The sequence below is a fragment of the Neodiprion pinetum genome, chromosome 3, assembly GCF_021155775.2.
Source record: "Neodiprion pinetum isolate iyNeoPine1 chromosome 3, iyNeoPine1.2, whole genome shotgun sequence".
Taxonomy (NCBI): Eukaryota; Metazoa; Arthropoda; class Insecta; order Hymenoptera; family Diprionidae; genus Neodiprion; species Neodiprion pinetum.
This window is the reverse complement of record NC_060234.1, coordinates 33,253,033-33,275,786: the sequence shown is the minus strand read 5'-3', so window position 1 is coordinate 33,275,786 and position 22,754 is coordinate 33,253,033. Positions and strand designations below refer to the sequence as shown.

Sequence of the window (22,754 nt, the reverse complement as noted above, 5' to 3'; positions counted from 1 at the left end):
GTATCTGGATTGATCGTTAGATATATAACGCTCTTCATAAATATAAGGTTAAGTCAAATTAATCATAGCAGTTAGATACATACTTCAGTTAAAAATAAATCTTGAAACATTACCGAAGTGTTTTAATTTAGAAAATACTGAATATGTTTCACGTGTACTTAAATTTGCCTGTATGCATGTAATGATTTCAATATCTCTAATAATCATTTATGCCAATGGAGATTGCAAATGAAAAAAGCGACCACCGAATTATGTGAACGACGATAATGATATAAACCTGAACTGATTAGATGAAATGCAAATAGGTGCCTAGACAACTATACGATACATGAATTTATTTTGGACAGTCCGTAATCAGCTGCTAAATGTCAAAAAAACTAGTTTACAAAAACATGAGAAGATATGAAAATTCAAGAAGTAGTTTAAATTATGTATGCAAAAACAGAAAGAGCAAACGAAAAAACCCAATAGCTATATGCAAACGAATTGGAAATCTCAAATAAAACCTACCTGAGCCTCTGAGATGCTGTCGCTGAGAGTAGCGACGCTCTGGGAGTGTCAGGTCTATGAAGTGGATCGGGAGAGGAAACGGCCCTGGCCTGATTAATAAGAGTTACGACCGGAGTGACGTTACTCTTTTCTATACAATCACAAGTTTTTGAAGTACGTCGCTGCTGATCGATACTATTGGTAGATATTCTATTTGGCGGAATTTGTACAGATTCTTTCGTGTTTGATTTATTTGACTTATTTCTTTGAGAAATATTTTGCAAATTCTTACGCAACATGGTAGGTGCGTTAAAATTAGACAATCGAAGGCTACCTAGACGATTATTGTTTTGAACATTATTATTGTTATTTTTCGTTAATTGAAGACCCGTGCCGTTCGGTACTTTAAAAATTTCATTGTCAGGAATATTGACATTCGTATTTATTGCTGCCGAATTCACAACACTCTGTATATCCTCGATGTCCATTTTTCTGGATGAAACTGGACTTGAATTAGACCAAAATTCGTTACAACTAGATTCCATTAAAGTTAGGGTGGGAGACGGAGGAGACATTGGATGAGTTGATTCGACATGGTTGTACTTTTGATTTTGAGGAACAGTTGGAAGGCGTGGCGCCCATACCGGCCAAGAAGGTGACCTACAAAGATCACAACACAAATCTTCAGCATGCAAAATCATAAACAACAAGTAAAAATAACTTTTCGCCTTGGTTTTGAAAAACAAATGTAAATAAAACGGCATCCTTTTAATTACAGGTATAAGTTCCACGTAGCTATGACATTGAGAAAAAAAAATAAAAATAAAATAAAACGAGTCAAATACACGTGAGTTCCAAACATTTAATAACGGTGAGATAGAATATACGTCTAATTATTCGGTAGCTATTAGTGATCCAGGCAAATAAGTATGAGCGTGGGCCGGTATAACATTCAGGCTTGACATCATTGTGTAAATTCAACTTCGTATGAAGTTCCGATCATGAAAATTCGATGCAATATAATGTGGGGTCTTAGCTTTTGACCTGTTAACTTTGGTAGACAAAAAGTTCAAATTGTACTGACAATAAAAGATGTAACATTTGTATAGTAATTACAGACAAATGCTGCTGCAGACCTTTCAAAGATAAAGCTCAGTAGTAAAAAAAAAATGGTTATTCAGCCGAACGAAAGTTTAACATACAGTGTACTCGTATGCTTATATCATACCAACTTCCGATAAATAAATTAAGCTGAGGTGAAAATATCATGCTGGGTAAGAATTGCATTCTGCCATTTACGATTTGTACATTCTTCCAATTCCATAGACCTGTTAAATAGTGTGATTGAAGAAAATAGTAAAATTCCTTAGCCTGAACGAATAATAAGTGATAGTATCAGACTGTCTGAATGAAGTGCGCTATACCGTAGCTTTATGCTAATGCAGCAAAGTAAGTGATTGTATGTTTAGAGAATAATAATATACATATGCGTGTGAGGTTGTTAGTGTATGGTTCATTGTCGTTAGTAAAGGTATAATAGTTTTTCTACATGAGACACGTATAAGATTAATTTGCGAGGAATGAGTTTGAGTTTGAAATATTAATTATGTACACTTTTGAAATTAAAATCTGTTCGCATGAGATTTAATAATCCTTCAGAAGACCCAATATTAAAAGATTGTTGCACAAATTCAATAATAGCATGTCAAAAATGTAAAGCGCCAATGTCTGGTTTTTTTTCCAAATCAAACATACAATGGAGAAAACTGATCAATCCTTACAATTAGTTATGAAAGAACAAAGGGTCGTACAGAATTTACCATCACCGAAAATTGTTTGAAAAATTGGTCTGAGACTGAAATATTTAACTGGAAATATATTGACTTCGGAAGCAGAAAAGAATTAAACACTAGCGCAATCTATTTTCGAAAATACGAAAATAAATATTCTGTGACTTCCCGGTTGAATTAACCTGTTTCTTAGAAGGTAGCGAAGCCACACACTTCATAATATATTCAATCAGTATAAGTTCTTCATAAGGCCAACACTTAACGTTTTCCAGCCGTTATCACATGACTTTTGGCATGAATCTAATCATTCACAATGTAATTTGTACATTATACGAAAAAATTCGATCTGTTCCTACGAAAAAAGTTTCTATCATTATATTATGGAATAGAATTTAGTTTCAAGTGAAGATTTCACCTGGATCCTTTTCTTCATTCGATTCAAATATGTAACACCCGTCGTATGTTTAAATAACGATTGTTCTTACCTGATATGTCCACTATCTCCACTGCTGCTTTGCCTGCTGTGCTGGCTGTGTGAATTTAGCGATCCATACCCCGAACCTTTACTTAGTTGACTGGTGTTACTACTATTTCTTGAGTGTCCAGATTCCGTGTGAGCTTCTGCTAATGTTTCAATCGGTATTGCCGACGTAATAACTTCGCCCAACGTCATCGGATCATACGTCTCCGCACCGCCTATCAATTCTATTAAAGAAAAATCATGCAATGTAAATATGGTGCAAATTTCCAAGTTACTATCCAAGCTTAAAAGCTAAGGAATTGTACTTGCAAAATTATACGACTAATTCAAAGAGAAATAATAAAATAACAACGAAAGCCATGTAAATGCAAAGAAACGTCAAAATTCTTTCATAAATGTGATAACGTTTGTTGTCAATTTTTTTTCTCCTTCTTCTTCTTCTGCAACAAATACGTATTCAAAGACAGGTTAACCGAGCGACTTGTATTCTTTTTAACAATGATGTTTCCAAGAAGATAACATTTACAAGGTCGCTCATCTGTAAAACACTTTGAGTTAGAAAGATAACGCATCACATTCGTATATGTAAGGTGTTATTCTTCAAGGCCATTTTCGTATCTTGAGATTTGTACGACGAGGCGGGGATAATCACAGCTTTCGGTACGCCGCAAAAATTTCGACAAGAGGAAAAAAAAAAAAGGAAGAAGGTACGAAGGTATAGAACATTCCGTCCATGGCTTTGCGCGTATGTTAAAATTAACAAAGCTGAAATCTAAGTTACCAGAAGAGAACAGAGGTGCTCTTTTCTTCGGAAGACTGCCAAATCCACTACTTGCGCTAGCTATGCTACCTGCTAAGGATCCACTGGAGACGTAATCTTCTCGGCTGCCACACCTTTCCGGTCCGCTACCTTCGTCGGCACCGACTCCCGGTATACCAGGAACACCCGGCACTGCCAATTGTGTTTGCTTTAACGACGGTGAGGGTCTGCGAAAAAAAATCAATCGGGTCATTTACCAAGTACATGCTTAACATCGTCATAGTGTAATACGGTTCCAGTTTTCAAGAGATAACAAAAAAGTAAGGTACACTCACACTTTGAATAAAATATCGCCCGACAACATATTCATCCGGATCGCTACCCTAAGCATAGAGTTGTCTTGTCTGTGTCTAGCGTCGTAGCCTTCCAGTAAACATCTTCGTCTCGACTGACCGGCACCAGCAAACTCCGCAAGATTCAAGTCCGTGAAGCCCAGCTTCTGGAAGGACCTGCCCCCTTTCAGCTCCTGGAGATGATGAAATTACAGTTTTTTCAAGCAGCAAGATCGTTGAACCGAGATCAACCGTAAGATTGGAAAATACTTTGACGCAAGTATAATCTGATACAGAGTGTTTCAAATTTAAAATGAGATAATCATGTGTTTTTAGTTCATCCCCGATAGCCGAATATACAATCATTAATCTTGCTCAAGGTCATCACTTCAATCTACATGTATTTATAGAAAAATCTGGCACTCGGATTTCTTACCTTTCTCACTGATATCCTCAGAATGCAAGGGTCAAGAATACCCGTCGAAGCATTTGCGCTCATTTTGCAGAGAAATTCGAACCTCGCGTTCCATCGTACTGTGTGCTCTTGGACCTCCTCCCTGCAACAGAGAAGAATAACAGAAATTCAATAAAAGTTTTCTGTAACGACGTTTTCATACAACGATGAAAAAGCGGTAGCAAGCCGCTAAAAAAAAAAAAAAAAAAAAATTACTATACCGTAAACACCAACACTTGTAAAACTATAACAATACCCTTTTGCTCACTGAAACTTCTCCGTTGTATTTATGAGATGTGAAAAACAAACATGAGAGAAAAAAAATAAGGAAGAAATGAAAAAAAGGGAAATAGTTACTCGATTAACAAAAAACCTCGCTTCGGATTTTATCTTCAATTATCAAGTCAAATAAACGTCTTGATAATGCACGATGAATCATCATCCGAGAAGTGATAATATATATTAGAGATACCTGATAACGAAGTTGTCACGTGAAATGCTTTGCAAATTAGAGTAAATAAAGTTTCACAAAAAGATTGTATACAACAAACCGACGAATGATTCGTAAAAGAACCACGTATGCTCTTCTTGTCAGAAAATACATTCCCCTAAAACCTATAAATTCACAACACGCTTGCAGCCCTGAAATCTTTCTCACCTCTTCCACTCAAATCTCTTGGCAATATATTCCACAAGCTGGTATGTTCTGACTTCTTATATCCACACAGTTTTATTTGAACTCCAATCACTAAGATCGAAAGAGAACTGAAGTTTTCAAGTGTGTATGAAAAACAAACACGGCATGGATGCAAAATCTCTCTCTCTCTCTATATCTATCTATATATATATCCAATGTCACCGATGCAAATGTATTATTCAATGCAATATCGATTTGGCGACAGTCTAAATATGCGATTCTTGTACATTCATACCAAGTATTACACGTATGTTATATAATAAATGTATGCGATTAAGCGATAAATATATGTACGATAAAATGGATGTTTTATTATTTCGTGATTAGAGTAAATTGTATTTTCTGTCATTTGAAATATCGTCAGTTCTTATCAATACGTTATATCTAATACAAGGACCTCACCAAAACTAAACGCATCACGGCAACAGAAGAGAAACAAATTTTTTGTCACTATAAAAGAAAATCCTGTAAGCTTGTTAAACGAATACTTTATATTACGTCCAATATAAAAGAAAGTAACAATTTTTCAAAGAATTGAAACGAGCCGCCAGACAGGGGCATTTTCATTCAAAGACTTTTCATCATATAACGTGTCGCGGCAGAAAATAATAAAATACACACTGATTATTCTAGCGAGACTTAGCAGTGAGTTGTACCAAGCAGCAGTAGGGAGTCTCTTTCAACTTTTTACCTCGAGTTTACAAGTTTAAAGGGTAAGTACCGAGGCGTTCGTTGTACGAAAAGTTCAAGATAAGCATTCAAGTACCGACATCTTTTTTTCCGAATGAAGAACTTTTGCAATCAGAGTTTTCTTTGTGTTCTTTTTTCCCCCTGAATAACTTCACACACCATCTACTCCCAAACAAGAATCATGTACTATAAAATACGCGGGTGTTCAACAACAGTTCATATAGTTTTCTCGGGTATTCATTTTATAATTAAGGTTTCATTGGTGCAATTTGCTCACTTATTGGGTTATTTTATTTCCTTGAATGTACACGGTGGTTAGAAAAACTGACCACCGTGATCTGCAACACGATAAATGTGTCCTTCGCATCTCAATCGGATTTCCTAATCAAGATTTAACGAACGAACTCGACACTTTTTGCTCGAAACAGAATGAGGATTCATTAGGTTGTTTTTGGCTGTTTTCTTTTTTTAACACGAGGCTCGGTAGCATTGGGACCGTTCTTAACTGCTTTCACTCGAAAAAAAATATGTCGACATTAAAGTGTATAGTAACAATCAATTCTAGCGTTTTTTCCTGCAAAATTGCTTAAAATTTGGCCAACAACAGAGCAATATCAAAACAAAGTTGTATGACATACAGAAAAAAACGAGGATAAAACGCGAGCATCCGATCAAGACACGTGACTAACGCTTTAAGAGTACCTATGATTATTTATTCTGTACTGAAGTTAAATATATATTAGATATATATTATATATTAAATATATATAAATATATATTAAATATTATTATATATATTATATATATAGTATACACCGTCATGCAGTGGGAAGTTTCGCGTATTTCCGAAACCGCGTAGAAAATAAATCTATATAAATGTAATTGGACTTGGGCGTTACGCACCAATTGCGTGTTAAACGGACATTTAAGAAATCAGATACTATTCGTTGTCTGTTTCGTGAATTAACATTCAGGAAAGATTGTGTGACACGCAAATACCGACTTCCACCGTTGCGTATGTATAACGCGTGCACGAAACATCTACCAATATATTCCAGAAACAAGAGACAACATTTACATCGAAGATAGAAAATAAACGAAAATGACACCGATGCGAAAAGAAAACAGTCCTCCGATCGATGAAACACGTCATGATAATACATACCGTATACTTATTGTTAACGATGACGGCCAACCAATGCAAGAGTCCCGTTATTTTATTCAAATCTAGTATTCGGATTTGCATATGACATTGTTGGCTTCGAAGAACCACAACGTAATTCGTGCCCAGAGACAAAGCGATCGTAATTAATCGAGGTTACGTAGAGAACGCTGATATAACAGCGTGTCAGGCATTATCGAAATAAAGGGGAAAGTAATACATGAAAAATAAAGTAAAACATAGAATCGTATTTAATCTGGAGCATCTGGCCTGCTGCAGCAGTCAGTTAACAAAGCCGAGTAATTATGTACTCGTCACGGAAAACGGCCTGTGTTCTACTATTATATATATGCGATGAATAATGATTTTTCTTGCCTCGATAAGAAGACGTTACAATAATCGACAGCTTGGTTGAACACACGATGCTTATGCATGAATATACGCGAAACGCACGAGCACGCGGAATCGGTGCAACAGTTATTTAGAGAATACCTTATATAATAATATATTAATTCAGTGACAGATTTATAAATATATAGGTGGTGTAGTATATTGATTTATGCGTTCAGCAGAAGAAGAAAAGTTGGAACCGTCCGACTTGTAGGCAAAAAATTATACAGATTCGCAAAACTAATTTTGCAGAATTTGAAAATGAAAAAGATGTATCGATCACATATTCCATGAAAATTCATCATGGTATTCTAATTTTTTTCACATTCTTGTCACATTGTTATACTGTTTAATTTGTCTTATACGAAGTTTAAAAATTTGGCTAAACAATGCTGAAAATAGACTCAAAGACCCCGAAAAATAAATGAAAACGGTAATAACTTGGGTCGTAAGATACGATGACAATTTCGGGGAGATTAACGAATAGAAAATGGTACCAAGGTCGGTATATAGATGAGAAAGAATATAATATCAGTTTATGCTAACTCGTAATCAGTGTGAGTAACCATCAACCGACTCGCGCTTCACCTATTTTTTGGGAGAATAAAGTCAATTGTAAAGTAAACAAAAATAAAAACTGTCAATTGAAATTATTTACATAATTTAGGTTGTAAAAAACTTTATCTCAATTGACTTGTACTTGGGCGAATTGATTCCAATTACAGCCGCCACTGTTTGCCTCACCTATGCATCGGAATGTCACCCCAAGTTTAATTAGCTTCTACGTTCACAACTAACAAATTGAATTCATCAGTTAACGATTGACTGACTGACTTTATCGAGTCACGAGAGGACCGATAGATCGTAGCCGTCAATAACTCGAGAAATCTGTACAACATCAACGCTTTTATAGAAAATGAATCTTGATTTTGTACCGTTTATATGCAGAATACATTACAGGCGTTTTAATACAGTTATACTTTATACACCGTAGCGTGAATAAGAAATTTGGGTGCAATTACGAAAGAAAGTATAACTAAGTAGTTACGCTCTCGTTTCTCTATTATTAAAAAAATTTGTTCAAGACGTAATTTCCTTGCGGAGTTCTCGCTTTAGCGCACCATAATCCGGTAAAACAAACTAATGCAATAAGAAACCCGGCATGATTAATGAATCACGTTTTTTTTTTAACGAGATTACAACCGCTCAGCACTCGAGGGCCTGAATAACTCTCCGAGGTCCCCTCGAGCACTGGATTATCCAATTAGGTTTGGTTTTGAATTTTTCGATCCGTTTGTCGAGGAGCTTCATAAAATTATCTAGGAATCCGGTTTTTTCCACACTCAGCCCTGCTTCTTAATATTCAAACATAATCGTTGGTGAAAGCTAATAAAAATACAAAGATGACACACCCACATAAATTCAAATATCGAACATTTTAGGAAGACAAAAAGAATAATACAAATTGAATACAAATGGACAAAATTTTTGCAGAATTGGCCAACTACACTTTTTGCCGCAGAAATTTTTAAAGACGTGTCTAACTCGGAGATAACGAACATACAATTTACTTGTTTCAATTTTATTCGGCAATTGGTTTGAAACGAATGAATACGTATTGCACGATTATAAACGTCTCAAAGTGTGAAATTACTTCTCAAGTCGATTCGTCCACTCACTAAACACTATCTAGCATGCTTGTTTCGTCTCAACTTCTCACTTAATAAATCAAGAGTCTCAAACATTGTAAAGACGGAACCCCTATGTTGTAAATTCAATATAATATTCCGTCAGAACCAGACTACCGCTGACGAATGTTTATACGAGGTAAAAAAAAAAAAAAAAAAAAAATGTTCAAGAAAAGATTAGATCCGTTAAAAGTATGGAAGATAAAACATATACGTTAGGTATAAAGTACGATTGACAAAAGAAATCGACGTGACGATGCACAGAAGAAACAGCTTAGAGCGGTTCTTGCAGCGTACAAAAGATCTGCACAGACAGATGAATGAATGATAACCACCTACACAAGTGAATTACAGTCTAGCTAGTGTCCAAGCCTCACAGAATATAAAAAAGCGACGTGACACTGTTCCGAAAAATATGCTTATAAGGACGATAGCGTTTTATATAAATTCACTGTGCATATCGATGAAAAGATTTCGACTGTTGCAACAAGTCCGAAGTGTACATGTTCGATGAATAACGATTCTTCTCATCCAATTTTCGGCGAATATTACGTAACGTGATTAGAAAAATTGAATAAAAAATTAAAAAAAAAAAAAATAAATAAATAATTCCAATAGATTTGGTTTGTGCAAGTAACTCGAATTATACACACAATCGGCAAAGAGTTCAGCGGCAAAATCATGCGAGAGAAGAGTTTCATTCATGATTTTCATGCTTGTCAAATTGAGAACGGAAGCGCGTGACAGTCAAGGACGCGTTTGATAACCCGCATACGTAACAAGGCACCCCCGACAGTCGTCGACATTGATTAGTGAATATAGTATTCCGCCTTCTTCTCAACCCTTGAACAACTGCGCACTGTCCCACGTGGAAGAGTCTTCTAATTCATCAATTTCACCAGTCTGGACGGCACCCGAGATTTTCTGCTTCCATCAGAGGCAGAAAAAGGGTCCTCGAGAGTTGGGCGGAAGACCCGCGGTGATTTTTGTAGTATAAGGTAATTAGTTTGTTCCGTGATTCGGTCAATGTCCCCCACCCCGCCCCTACCCCCCAGCCGTGGTTCATTTCAGGGGATGAAGCGAATACCGTCAGTCGCCGAAGATGGTGTATGTATAGTGGACAGCAGTGGCGAGAGGTACTTTAATTTCAAAAACGTCGTTCTCCCTTTGTCTCTGAATGATTTATGCACACGCAGAAGCGAACCCTACCTACCTACCGATTTTGGATAATTGTTTATTGAAGTTCAACGAATTATCTTCGTCGTGATAATTGGCGTCTTTTTAATTATAATCGCGCGAAGAAGATCAATTTTAAGACCGAGAACTAAGGGTTAGATAAAAGTATAGTTGGTGCCTGCCCAGGCAGATCATCTAATATCCTTTAATTTGACCACCGTAAGACAGTGAAATAATCAAAATTATGCTGTAACAATCGCAATAAAAAAAATTAACGATAATAATTTCATTAACATGTCACCACGCATATGATTCTCTGAAAATTACATGTATTTTTGATTTGACGATGAATCATTTAATGTTATATTTGGCATGGATCACGCGAGAGCTAGAAGATAGCATATCTTGTGGAGAGAAGCCACGTGGAGGATTCTGTACTTCCGTAACCCGGTTTCATTGAGACAGAAATGAAATTTTTCCAAACGATACAAAGCACAATCTTTCAAGTACGATAGATCTGTTTGAAAAAAAAAATCTTTTTTTTTATTAATTTGACGTCTATGGACGGGAGAGATTCCATAGATTTCACAAACCGACAAAGAGCTGTTTTTTTGATTATTCTTTGACACGAAAAATATTCCGAGCGCTACCAATTTTTATACTAGAAAGTAATGCCAGTTTTTGTTTTAAACAATGTTTACACTTCTCTTTGAGCGATGCGAAGCTAACACGAAATGGTTCGTGTATAATTCAAAGCTTGATCAAACGATAACTCTCAAACTGTTATTTGTGTGGCTCTCGGTTGTGAAAATTTGGCGTCCCTCAAAAGAAGCAAATGAAACACATACTCCAATACATTATCCATTATTGGACGGAATGCGCATGCGTGCGATACCTGTATAAACGTACAAACGCCTCGATGTGGTATTTTTGATTAGTTTGATACTTGATATTATTATTCGATATTCAAGAAGAGGTCATCAATCAACGAAATTGTATTTGTCCCAGATGAAATAAACTTTCCTAAACCAATAAAGTCGCGAGTGTCGCTAATGACTGGCTATGAAACACGAAACTTAAACCAGTGGATTTCGTATCGAGGTACATTCCTCGATCCTTTCCCAAGTTTTTCCAGTCTCGTCTCAAACTGCAGTACGGAAAGTACACGGATTGAACATCCGCTGGTGAAAATGGTCTGACAGAAATTCGTTCATCAATTTTTTCTTCTTTTCTTTCCTTTTATTTATATTCATTTATTTTTTCTTGCGATAAGACTCCCACAAACGCGTCACGACGCTGGTAAATATCCGCGGAAGCCAAAATATTCCTAAGCCAAGCCTCGTCAAGGTAAGCAGTGTATAAATGTCGCTGCCAACAGTCCCACGTCCACGATATTTCCCTGTCGTGTCGCCGAAGCTTAATTGAATATAGTAATCGTAAAATCTTAATTCAATATTTGGACGTGACGTGACGCGCGACGAAATTTGACATCTGCACAGAAAGCAAAACTGAAAAGATTCTATATCGACTGTTCAGTCCTACGCAAACGCATTGCTGTGAAATTAATCAATCTGACTGGTTGCAGTTCCAACGTCCGAAAGAGTATAAATGTTCGCATGGTGGAAGGTAGTTCCACAATTGCACGTGCGTCAAAGACCAGTAACAACGACTGGGCAGTGCTGTGCAAATGGATTTTCATGCAATGCTTAGCTAACATGCAATGGATTACGGGACTTCAAATCTGATCATAAAAAACCACCCCAACTTATTTTCATGCGAACCTTAATGCACGCTCACTTTTCTTCAACGAGTTAAACTCGTGGATTTGGATAAAAAAGTATAAGGTAGGATGTAAATTATTTGTCGGAAAAATGAGAAAGCGAGAGAGATGGATTAATTGACCCTTAGGCAGAGTACAGCGGTGTTTCCAATCCCGGCGTGGAATGAAATACAAACCAGTAGATGTTGTGCAACATACGTGCAGCCCAGACTTGCCATCCGTCGAGGTATTTAAGACAGTATATATGGCGTCTATGCACATTTCTGTAAGACAGGCGAGAGAGTCTGCAGGGTGAAAGAAGTTGGGGTACGTGTATACGATGTAATACTTCAGCGGTGGGTAGTTGCCCATGTTTCATTACGTTATCGATGTACCAATGTTCGCGGGATGGACGAGGTTCCGTTTGCGTGCTACGTGTACAGCTAGACGATAGAACAAAGGTGCGTGTGAAGCGTGTATAACAAGTTGAAGTACCTTTCGAGAAATCTTTACAGACTTCAAGGGTAAACTTGGGTCGGTGTTCGGTGGGAGAAATTATCAACGTACGTATATTAGATTGCGAGGTTTCAAGTGATGCTTTCACGGTTGTCGGAATACGGACGTAACGTTCTCTGACCCAGAGAGAAGATTAAAATCATGGAAACAAGTACCGGCGTGTAATACGGATGAAAATTGGTCCAAGAATTTACAGTTTCGAAAGCTCACAAGGGATGTAAATTGAAAACGTTGAAATTCTTCGAAGGTTGCAGAGTTCGCGAAGGTCATTCATTGACGCCACGACAACAAACTTGGCACAAGCATTGGGAGAAAGAAACGTCTCGTGGGACGTGTGAGTAAAAACATCGAAATAGAAGACAGACGACGAAGAACTAAAACCGCATCGCCTCGTCGCGTCGTCGGGTCAAGGGACAACCTTCGACCGTCCTTGTTTCGTAACACATACCTAGTCTCTGCGGAATGTGGATGAGGGTACGAGCCAAATCCTCGGAACGAAATTTTATTCCCCAAGTACGTATGCATAGTCGGTGCCGTGACAATAACGCCTGCGGATGTACACGTGCAAGCGGATCGATCGAACGACACATGTGCAATGTACACGAATGCAGGAGCAGTAAGGAACAACAATTAACAGACGCCGCCGAGACATTCACAGACGTAAGAAGAGAAACGAGTTTTACAGACGTAAAACGAAAGAAAAAAAAATTCCTCTTCTTAGATGTACATTCAATTCTCAATCGGTACCAACTCATACTCAACCTAGGTATAACGTTACACTTACAACTTGTCGTACAGTTTAGGTACCAGTTTTCACCGGTAACTAATTGTACGCCTTAAGACGTGTGCGGTAGTGTAGCATAACGCGGTATACGCAATTATCGTGTCATATACGCAGAGGAAATAGAGCAGCGAATCGTCGAATAAGAAGAAGGACAATCGGGGTAGGGTGACATGGTTTTGAAAAAACTTCACTCGGTATGCTACAGAGAAAAGTACGAATTTTCTCTTGCAATTAGTAGGGATTCTGCAACGTTTACCATGTCTATTGATTTACCAAATTCTATATACAGTACGACCAACCGAGGCAGTGAATATTTCTCAGCGATATGCGACACTGATGACGGCAAAGTCGGTTTCAAATTTCAATTCTGTACGAAAAATTCAAAAACTGACCGAATATATGACATGTGTAGACAGTGCACATTGTGTAGAGTTTACTCGCGATAATCATCCCATGAATACAGATTAATTTTCGTTTGTTGTACTGCAGTGTATCTAGTGCGTCTTGCTCCGGAACTATAGGAGAACGTTGTTACACCCAAGTTCAAAGGGTGCTTCAACTAACTTATAGACTGTACATATGTAACAAAGGATCAAGAGTCGTGATCTACTTCGGATAACTCGCGGAGGAGGAACCGCGTGACGAGGTCTTCCGTTTAGAGAGTAAATAATTAAGCCTGCAGGTTTGTTCCTCAACAAACAGCCCATAGACGACGAAAGTTGGACGAACGGATAAGTCGAGTGATTAAATTACGTTGCAAAATTAATGCTGCGGTTTGACGTCTCAACGACGTGAATTAAATTTCAAACTTTCAGGAAAGATACGGACGGGTGTGCCAAACGATTTGAAAATTAAATCATCGAGTTTAGTTGGATTGAAATATATTCAAAGCTATTCAACGACCGCGTACACAAACGCAACGCTGCGAAAACATTTCGCGGCAGCTGCAACTTAATTCCATTCTCCAATGAAATTCTATGCAGGCAACGATCGCTTCCAGCGTTCTATACGGAATTTCGAAAAGCTACATTTTCTGGGCCGGCTGGCGCGTACGGATTTCTAAAATGGCGCACGTTGTCGATTGCACGTGAAATTATAAGGTGCGTGTGTGTGTGTGTGTGTGTACGTGCATACGTAAGGTATCAGCGAGAGATGGAGAGCAAAGCATGGCGTGGCGTGGCGTGATGTGGCGCCAGATATTACATGAAACCGTAGGGGGGCACGATGGCTGGATCGTCGATTCGTTCTTACGGTATGACAGAGCCTGCGGCAAGGCTGTCTTCAAGGTTCTTTGCTTCATTTTAACCAACCAAGTTTTGTAACGTTTGGTATACGGAGAATTAAAATTCCATCGAATATAGAACCGGGCCGAAAGCTGCACCCGCACGCGAGCGAATCTCTGCAGCGATGTTATAACTGTGCCAACACTTTCTAAAGAAAAGAAAAAAAAAAGTTTAAAGAAAAAAGCTTCGCTCTATGATTGATCGGTAAAACTATAACTGGATCAATTTTTGAACATGTAATACACACTATATATATATAGGGAAAACTTTTAGACCAGCGGTAAAGTATAGACTAGTTCATTAGTAGTCAACGAGTAGTCCGTAATTTTACGCGACGAATGGATAGACCGATATACCTGTTTTATGTAACGTTAAATTCTTCAGCTCGCGTTATTGCACGAAAAAAATATACAGAAGTACAAGGTGATTTCTTGTCTCTGCACGCGTGGGCTCCAAGCATACGCTTCTTTATTGCGATATATGAGAACAATACTGCAGTTAACAGCGAATAGCTGCAACGTCTTTCGTGAAAATTACACTTGGCCGTCGTTCGATATTCGACCATCCGTATAATTGTTACGTGTACGTGTAGCTTAAATACTGCACACCTGGCTACGGTAGCGAAAAAAAAAAAAACTGCCGTCTCGGTTTTTTTTTACAAACTTGATGCTTTATCCAAATCCCTGCGACAGGTTTGAACCCGGTCTTCCATATTCGTGCGTGAAGAACTTTCAAAATTTGAAATTCTACAACGACATACGGAACGAGCCTCAGTTTCATTCGGAGATGGCATGATTACGGAATTTGATGCAAGATATTAATGTTAGGTATATCTAGCGTATAGTATAACACTAACAGCAGAATCTCCACATATCTTTGCATAGGTACGCCGTAAACAACGCGCATTTTTAAATTTTATCCTTATTTAGGTTTGAAATATTATCAACCAAAACACGACGTTTCTCACCCTGCGTCATTATACATAATTATAATATGTACGTATATTATTCTCTGGTATATAATAATTCGCGAAACGCATACACAACACGGACAACTCTTTTACGAATTGTTATGACAATGAGATGGGCAGAGAATATATTCTACATGTGGGCGTTCGGTGGATGACGAGAGTGTATCGATTTGGCGGCAGTCGCTTACAAGGTACGATACGCCATTCATTATTTCCATCCATTCGATCCTGACTTACATGCATCGGATAATGTTTGTTTGTCAAAATAACTATTACCATTACAGCCCGCTTCTCCGCTTCGCGTGCAACTTATATATAATATAAGTGGGTATGTACGTACTAGCTGGCTATGCCGATAAATGTAGGTAAATATAACCAGAGGCGCTGTGCAAACATAATTAATCTATATTTAGACGGTTAAGCATGATGTCCGGGCAGGTAAGAAGTAAGTATAGTCTCTAAGTATGACACACGTTACGCGATGCTAAACATTTTCATTGCTTGTGCATGTTTGTTGTTTGCATTATCCTCGCGGCGAATAACTTGAGGATATACAATATTGTGCAGCAGCGAGCACTGTAAGAGGCGATAATATGCGAACGAATGAATCTTGTGACGTTTGATCCGTCGACGGAAAACAAGATATGTTCATGCTGCGTAAGAAACGATTAATTATGAGCAAACGATCAGCCGCATCGAGGAAACGTGCGTGCGTTGGCAAAATAAAAAAAAAAAAAAAAATAAAAACGTTATTAAGAAACTGCAGCGAAGAAAAAGAAAAGGTTGCGTAGAATTAAAATACTCGTTATCCGTATGTACAATAAAAAGGATAATTACCGCATTACGTGGTAAAAATTTCCAATATTACATACGTCAATAAAATAATGCATAAGCGAGACAGTCTTACCCATTACTGTTCGACTCGTCGTGCTAATCCTCGCACGAGTCATAAAACAGTAAGGAAGCACATATAAGCATGTAGTATAGGTATAATTCCGTATAAAGCAATAATCGTTTGATTGCGTATGCAGGCTCGAATCAAATTGCACACGATCAATTGTGTAACTAAATTGACTTGAGTTACAATCGAGTTGACGTAACAATATAGAGAAAATCGAAACCGTTCACCTTACAGGCGTTTAATTTAATCATTCGCCGAAGACGCGTGTTTTCAAATTAATAATGAATAAAAAAGACAAAACTTTTTTTCAAATCCTCCAATCCTGTCGAATGATTGCCTTCGACGCACGATTACTTCCATATAGTCTTACAGTTCGTCACAGAAATCGTGACAATTGTGAAAGGGAAACGCGGAAGTTAATATCCTGGATGAAAGGCTATAACGTATCCGTATTGGCAATTCCGTTTCCGGCATAGTACGGTCAACCTGTGGCTGGAATATCTTCAATTAAAGATCCCTCGACCAATAAGAATCAAGCGGCACAACGTTGCATTAGGTCTACGTCTACGTGCAGTGTCGCATAATCTGCATTCTGTATACGTTTGAAGCGATGATCGATGCTACGTGCAACGATTCTAATCGTAAATTGCACCGTTGCTCTGTTTCGTGAACTGCGGAAAAACCCTCGACGAATTGACGTCTGAGATAAAATTATAGAAACGATAAATACTACTGGACATAAAAAGACAGAAAATTAGCTAAGTAAAATTGTATCATTTCGACTCAGCAATTTACCGAATGTACGACTTACTTCTCACCTCTTTTCCTCAATATAACGACAAGCTGTATCATAAATTGTATGCGCATCGTTCCGACCATGAAACTAGCGACAACAAGCTTCCTGTTGACTTATCGCTCGCCCCAATTACAGAACCCAGCAAAATTTCTTCTTCGTATGGCGGCGATGACGAAATATAAAGATTTTTATTTCTTTTTTTTTTTTTGTTCGTAGAACTGTATCGGCGGCAAGATAGGTGGCCGTAAGATATTTGGAATTGCGTCTTCACTCTGGTCTTGATTGCGTTATCGAGGAGTCGATCCTTTCGACCGATTGGGAGACGAAGAAAGAACGAAAGGAAGGAAAAAAAATCTTCCTCAGGTAGAAATAGACACGTAGTGCGTGTGGAGACGAGGTTTGAAGGGAAAAATACTCAGCGACGATAAATCTTTGGTCACGTAATATACATATATATATATTATATATATATATACAAGACGAGGAATCTAAAAATCGAATTGTCTAACGAAGGCAATTCTCATCATTGCAAATCCCTTTCCCTTCCTCTTTCCTTTCCTGCAACATATTGTGTGGGTATAGTAAGCATTACGACGCGCAAAAAATTGTCGGTGAAAAAAGAAATATATTCGGATTCATTCTGACGGTTCTATACTTGGGATTTCCAATACTTTCTATACATTTTATATAATGATTTGTATGGCGTTTCTGCGTTATCATAATATAATCAACATTGAACACCGTCATACTCGAGGATGTGTAGAACTGATGAATTCGGGTTGAGTAAAAAATGTAGAGAAACTAGAAAATAAAAGGGTGACAATGTCGAATTTTCAAATATGCGAAAATGTATTGCATAGAATTTCAAAGTCTAGAAAGCCGAAGTACAGAAAAAATTAAAGGTAAAGTATAGAAAATCAGAACAATATATAGAACCGTCAAAATGCCGATGTATTCTTGTTCGTTGTGACAATTTTATACTACAGCTCTCTATACTCTAATTTTTCTACATTTTGACTTTTCTATGTTTCGACTTTCTGTGAATTTTGAAGATTCTAAAATTGCACCGATATTCCAAAATATACTTTTTTCCCTGGTTTACCAAGAATTTCCTGATGCTAGACATCCTGTTCAACTTTTTGCATACAGACATTTCTATACGTCACATTCGCATGTTTTGAAATTCTTTCAATCAGATTTTCCTTTCGCACTCCATGATATTTTGACCCTACATTGTGTGGCCGCTCTTGTCGATTCTCATTAAAAAAAAAAAAAAAAGACATTTCAATCGCTGCGTATCTGAGGCACTTTTCTATATAACGTATAACCTTTAGGTAAAAAAAATCCGATTCTATAGACATAGGTATATAATACTTCAGTTTCATTCACCTAGATTGTGTAAGAATGGACAGTGAAGCCTCAGGAAAATCCCGAGGCAAGTAAAAGCTTGACAAAAGCTCGGCGGTACGATGGCGAAATGCCAACTCGAACAAACTTCAGTATATATATATATATACACACACATTCGTGCAAGTGCATCGTACCTCGTTCGGTTAAACAGCGTGGCCATATTTGTTCGGTGTGTAAATTACACACACTGTCTTTTTCGCCGTAAAATATATCTTCCGAAATAGTCGATCGGAATTTCGGAAATCGAGTCGCTATTCAAGATCCTTGGCCTATATATGCAAATAAGCAGATATGTATATCTGCCACCCTCGCTTATCTGCGCACATAAACGCGTGGGTGCGATTGTACTTGACGCGATTGAGCCAATGCAAATCGGTTTTTTTTTCTTCTTCGTTTTCTTCCGCACGAGAGAAAAATAACCTATGCAGTGAAATTAATCAACTCTATATCTACAACGAGTAAAATAATCATTAATATGATACAACGAGCTCGACTTGAACGGACGATTTATAGTAGGAGTCGATTTTTGGGATGGTTTAAAAATACTTGGTCGTGTATCAAAGCGGAAATCCGCAGCTTTCAAACCCGTTTCGATTCACTTTGTTACGTTCATTACTCTAGCCACCATAAAACCTTGAATCAAAAGATCATTTTCCATTTGTTTTAACCTTATTGGCGACCCCCCTTAAATCCCCCGGAACCGAGAGAAAAGATTAGATCGAAGATTGAAAATGCCGAGGCGACAGGAAAACCTGGTCTCCTCGCCTACATGGGCATTTGTAAACTAATATACATAAATATGTATATTCGGAAGAATCCACCCTTCTGCAAAGAGAGCCGATAAGCAATTCTTTGGGGATGAACGAGTCTCGCGGCCGCCTTGCTCAAGTCCTATAGCGTCGTATAGATAACCGTATAACTCAGGTGTTATCTTTCACCAATCTTTTTCCATGCAGAGCAAATGGTCGAACCGAAGTGTGATATAAAATTTTTGTCGCTTGTAACGTCTCGACAGGCACGGTTAACCTTGGCCAAAATTCCATGGGAAAAACATGTCGATGCTCCGATTGCTGCGTCTGCGTGAAATTTCGAATCTTAATATTAAAATAAAACTTTAACCAATTTTTAGGACCTGATCGATGTGCAATAATTTTAAAATTATACACTAGTGTCGAAACTCTTGCGAGAGCGTCGAATATTACATGTGGAAAATACGTAGGCAAACCGCGAGTGGCGGAGAATGATGTTAAAAAGATAGAACGGCCGATTTATAGAAGGACTATAATGTCGAATTTTCAAACACGCAAAATTATAATTCGTAGAGTTGTAAAAATGTAGAAGGTCCGAGCATAGAAAATTGAGAACACAGAAATTCCAGAAATATGGAAATATTAAAGATTCTACATTTTAGTATTCTATATTCTGATTAAAAATCTACAAATTAGATTTTCGCGTCATTGAAAATTCGATACTCTTGCCCTTCTGTTTTATCATCTTTCTAACCCCCCTCCCCAACACGTTTATCCTTCGAAAGCGGATCAATTTTCATATTCAAGCCGTATACATAATCTTGTAAAATCGATAATTAGCTTATAAGGAATTAATGTTGTTGTCGCTCGTAACGCCGCAGGCATTTTAGTGGAATAGCGATTCTTAACGAAAAATTACGGTATTTCATCATTAATATTTCAGTGTGATTCACAAGAATTGAATATATTTCCGATATATGTTATGTCGGAGATAAAAACGTTATGCGATTGAAGTTAGTAAGGTTACTGTAACGATGCATGTTCGGGAAAAATCTTTACTTCGCACCATTAGAATTGTCTGAAATTAAGTAAATCATACTGAAGCAAACATACCCACATTTTTCAAAAGCTAACTCCCTGAAAGTCATTCTAAGATTGCAAAATAATAAATTTCTTCCCGATGTTTCGCGACGTTAACGTTACTAACTTCAACTTCGTTGTTTTGCTCATGTTTATGGCTGTTTATATTTAGTAAATTAAATTTGACTCGCCGTCGAGCGAATGTTATCAAGTTTCGTAACAGTTTCGTTCGCCATCTGGTTATTTTACACCATTCATTTCCCATCTAGCGGAGGAAAACATAATTTGAATATGTGAAGTATTTTGTTTTTTCGTTTTTTTATCTTAAATCTTATTCTGGTTTAGAACCGGGGCAATAATTACAAGTGGAACCATGACAGTTATAATTTTCATTTGAATCGCCTTCGGCATGGTGTAAATATAATGTTGCGTAATACAAATTCGCATAGATCCGTGATTTATACGCGCTTTGGAGGAAAATTGTTGCATGCCTCGTGTACAGAGTTTCAAGAAAATAACAACCATATAGCAAGAATAAAATCATTTCACCTGTAACACCAACCGTTCGTTTATAAATACATATAATAATATTTCCGTACATCGATATTATAAAACTGTACAAAAGCTTCTGGAATGAAAAAACGTCTCGCGCAAAATAATGCAGCGATATAGACACTGGAGATTGATTAACGATATAGTAAAACGAACGTTGCAAGGATCCGTTCGGCCTGAGAATATAGGTCACGAAATTTGCACGAAGTTTTAACGATCATGCCGCCGTCGACGCAAAGAAAACTCTGATAAAAAAAAAGAAGAAAAAAAAAAGAAAAAAATTAACTACCGCCTCCTGCAGACGATGAAAGCATTTTTTCCTTTACTTTTCAACTTATCTGTCTCGTTTTTTTTTTCACTCGCGCGTTATTTCTCTTGACTGATGTATATTGCAATAAAGTAGAAAAAAAAAACTTAAATCGAAGAATGAAAAGACATTAATGTACCAATATCAAAATTGGTTGAATCAATTACTTTTCTCAAGTATTATTACAAACTTTCTTTGGCGCACGAGATCTGAATATTACACGCTCGACGATCCGCAAAGCTTACAACGCACAATTTACAAACACGGCGTATATAATCAACAGAGTAAAAGGCTATCGTATAAATTTTTTCAGGGATAAGCCGACAGCCGGTATCGTCGAGCCGATGACGCAGACACCTAACACCAGAGTCTGGAACGTACGGATCATCAAAGAGCCAAGCCAGCGGAAGGGATCCAGAAAAGGATGAAATAATAATAAAATTCGATCCACGGGAGAAAAGTTAAGATGAAATATTAGACGCGCGTGAAGAGAAAAAAAAATAAAAAAATAAAAAAATAAATAAAAAATAACGTCTCACGCCAGCTAACGACTATTAATGCCAGATGCCTGTATGTACGTACGGAAAACAAATAACGAGGCTAAAATATCACATCGAGCCGACTTGGTAGCGATGTGCTAGTAAAAACTAATACGATATATATAATAATATAATTTAATACGTATAAATATGCATATGTACGTATGAGTGCATATATGAGAGCAGCGCCTGTGTGTTCGACACGTCTGTGATTATTATTATAATCACCCGGGGGAATTTATGATGAAAAATTAATTATCGAGTGAGTGACGATTACGAACACAAGAGACCACTTGCGCTGCCGAGTCATCTGTTTTATGTGTTACTTCTTTTTATTTTTTCTGTAGCGATATTAATTCAAACTGCAGGCTACCAGTAGCATGAAAAAACTGACTCGTCTCAGTAGCAGCGAAGCGATCATGTGTGTACGTACACGAACTGTAATACGCATACAACCTGCGTTACGACTAATCGTCGTGGTGACATAAAAATTCACGCCGCGTTCTTCGTGAGTCGGTTTTCATAAGATTTTTCCTTCTTACTTATACAGCTGTGAATTAACGTGAATGCGATAAAAAAAAAAAAAAAAAAAAAACAATTTAATAAAAGAATCAACAATTTTTTGCAAGTGTCACAAGTACAAATGTCACGTTGCAACGATGGCTATTATACCCAGTCAGCTGCAGAAATCGCTCATCATGTAAGATTATTTTTTACAATCATCAATTATGTACGTACGTATATAAGTGTTATCTTCCCTGATCAACTTAATCCAAAAAAAAATCATTTCAAGATACCACAACAGATTGATGATTTGTACTTTGTTACTCGTTGTTTATATATAAAAAAAATCATCTATCTGCGTTTAAAAGCGAGAGAAATTATTCTCATCGTTCCTGATATTACATACAGGTGTTTAAACACTTGACAGCGAGTTTTTCTCCAACGAGAATGTTAAATAAACCGGGTAGAATAAAAAAAAAATAAAACAAAAAATAA

General features: G+C 37.3%; 2 protein-coding genes across 9 annotated transcripts in view; one reads left to right on the top strand and one right to left on the bottom strand.

Moving 5' to 3' along the window:
* LOC124215230 (EEIG family member 2) overlaps positions 1-22,754 on the bottom strand; it is a 51,938-nt gene that overhangs the window by 5,481 nt on the left and 23,703 nt on the right. For 5 of the 7 annotated variants that reach the window (XM_046618361.2, XM_046618364.2, XM_046618367.2 and 2 more), the window contains 5 exons: positions 4,289-4,409; positions 3,856-4,046; positions 3,542-3,747; positions 2,765-2,984; positions 511-1,149 (listed from right to left, as the gene is read on the bottom strand). In XM_046618361.2, coding sequence (XP_046474317.1) covers positions 511-1,149; positions 2,765-2,984; positions 3,542-3,747; positions 3,856-4,046; positions 4,289-4,409 — 1,377 coding nt within the window. The remainder of the gene's footprint in view (positions 1-510; positions 1,150-2,764; positions 2,985-3,541; positions 3,748-3,855; positions 4,047-4,288; positions 4,410-22,754) is intronic. The other 2 variants (XM_046618365.2, XM_046618369.2) reach the window with 2 other exon arrangements.
* Positions 22,174-22,754, top strand: part of GAPcenA (GTPase activating protein and centrosome-associated) — a 40,330-nt gene continuing 39,749 nt past the window's right edge. The window contains exon 1 of one of the 2 annotated variants that reach the window (XM_069134664.1): positions 22,174-22,455. In XM_069134664.1, coding sequence (XP_068990765.1) covers positions 22,399-22,455 — 57 coding nt within the window. In that variant the 5' untranslated portion in view covers positions 22,174-22,398. The remainder of the gene's footprint in view (positions 22,456-22,754) is intronic. The other variant, XM_069134662.1, reaches the window with a different exon arrangement.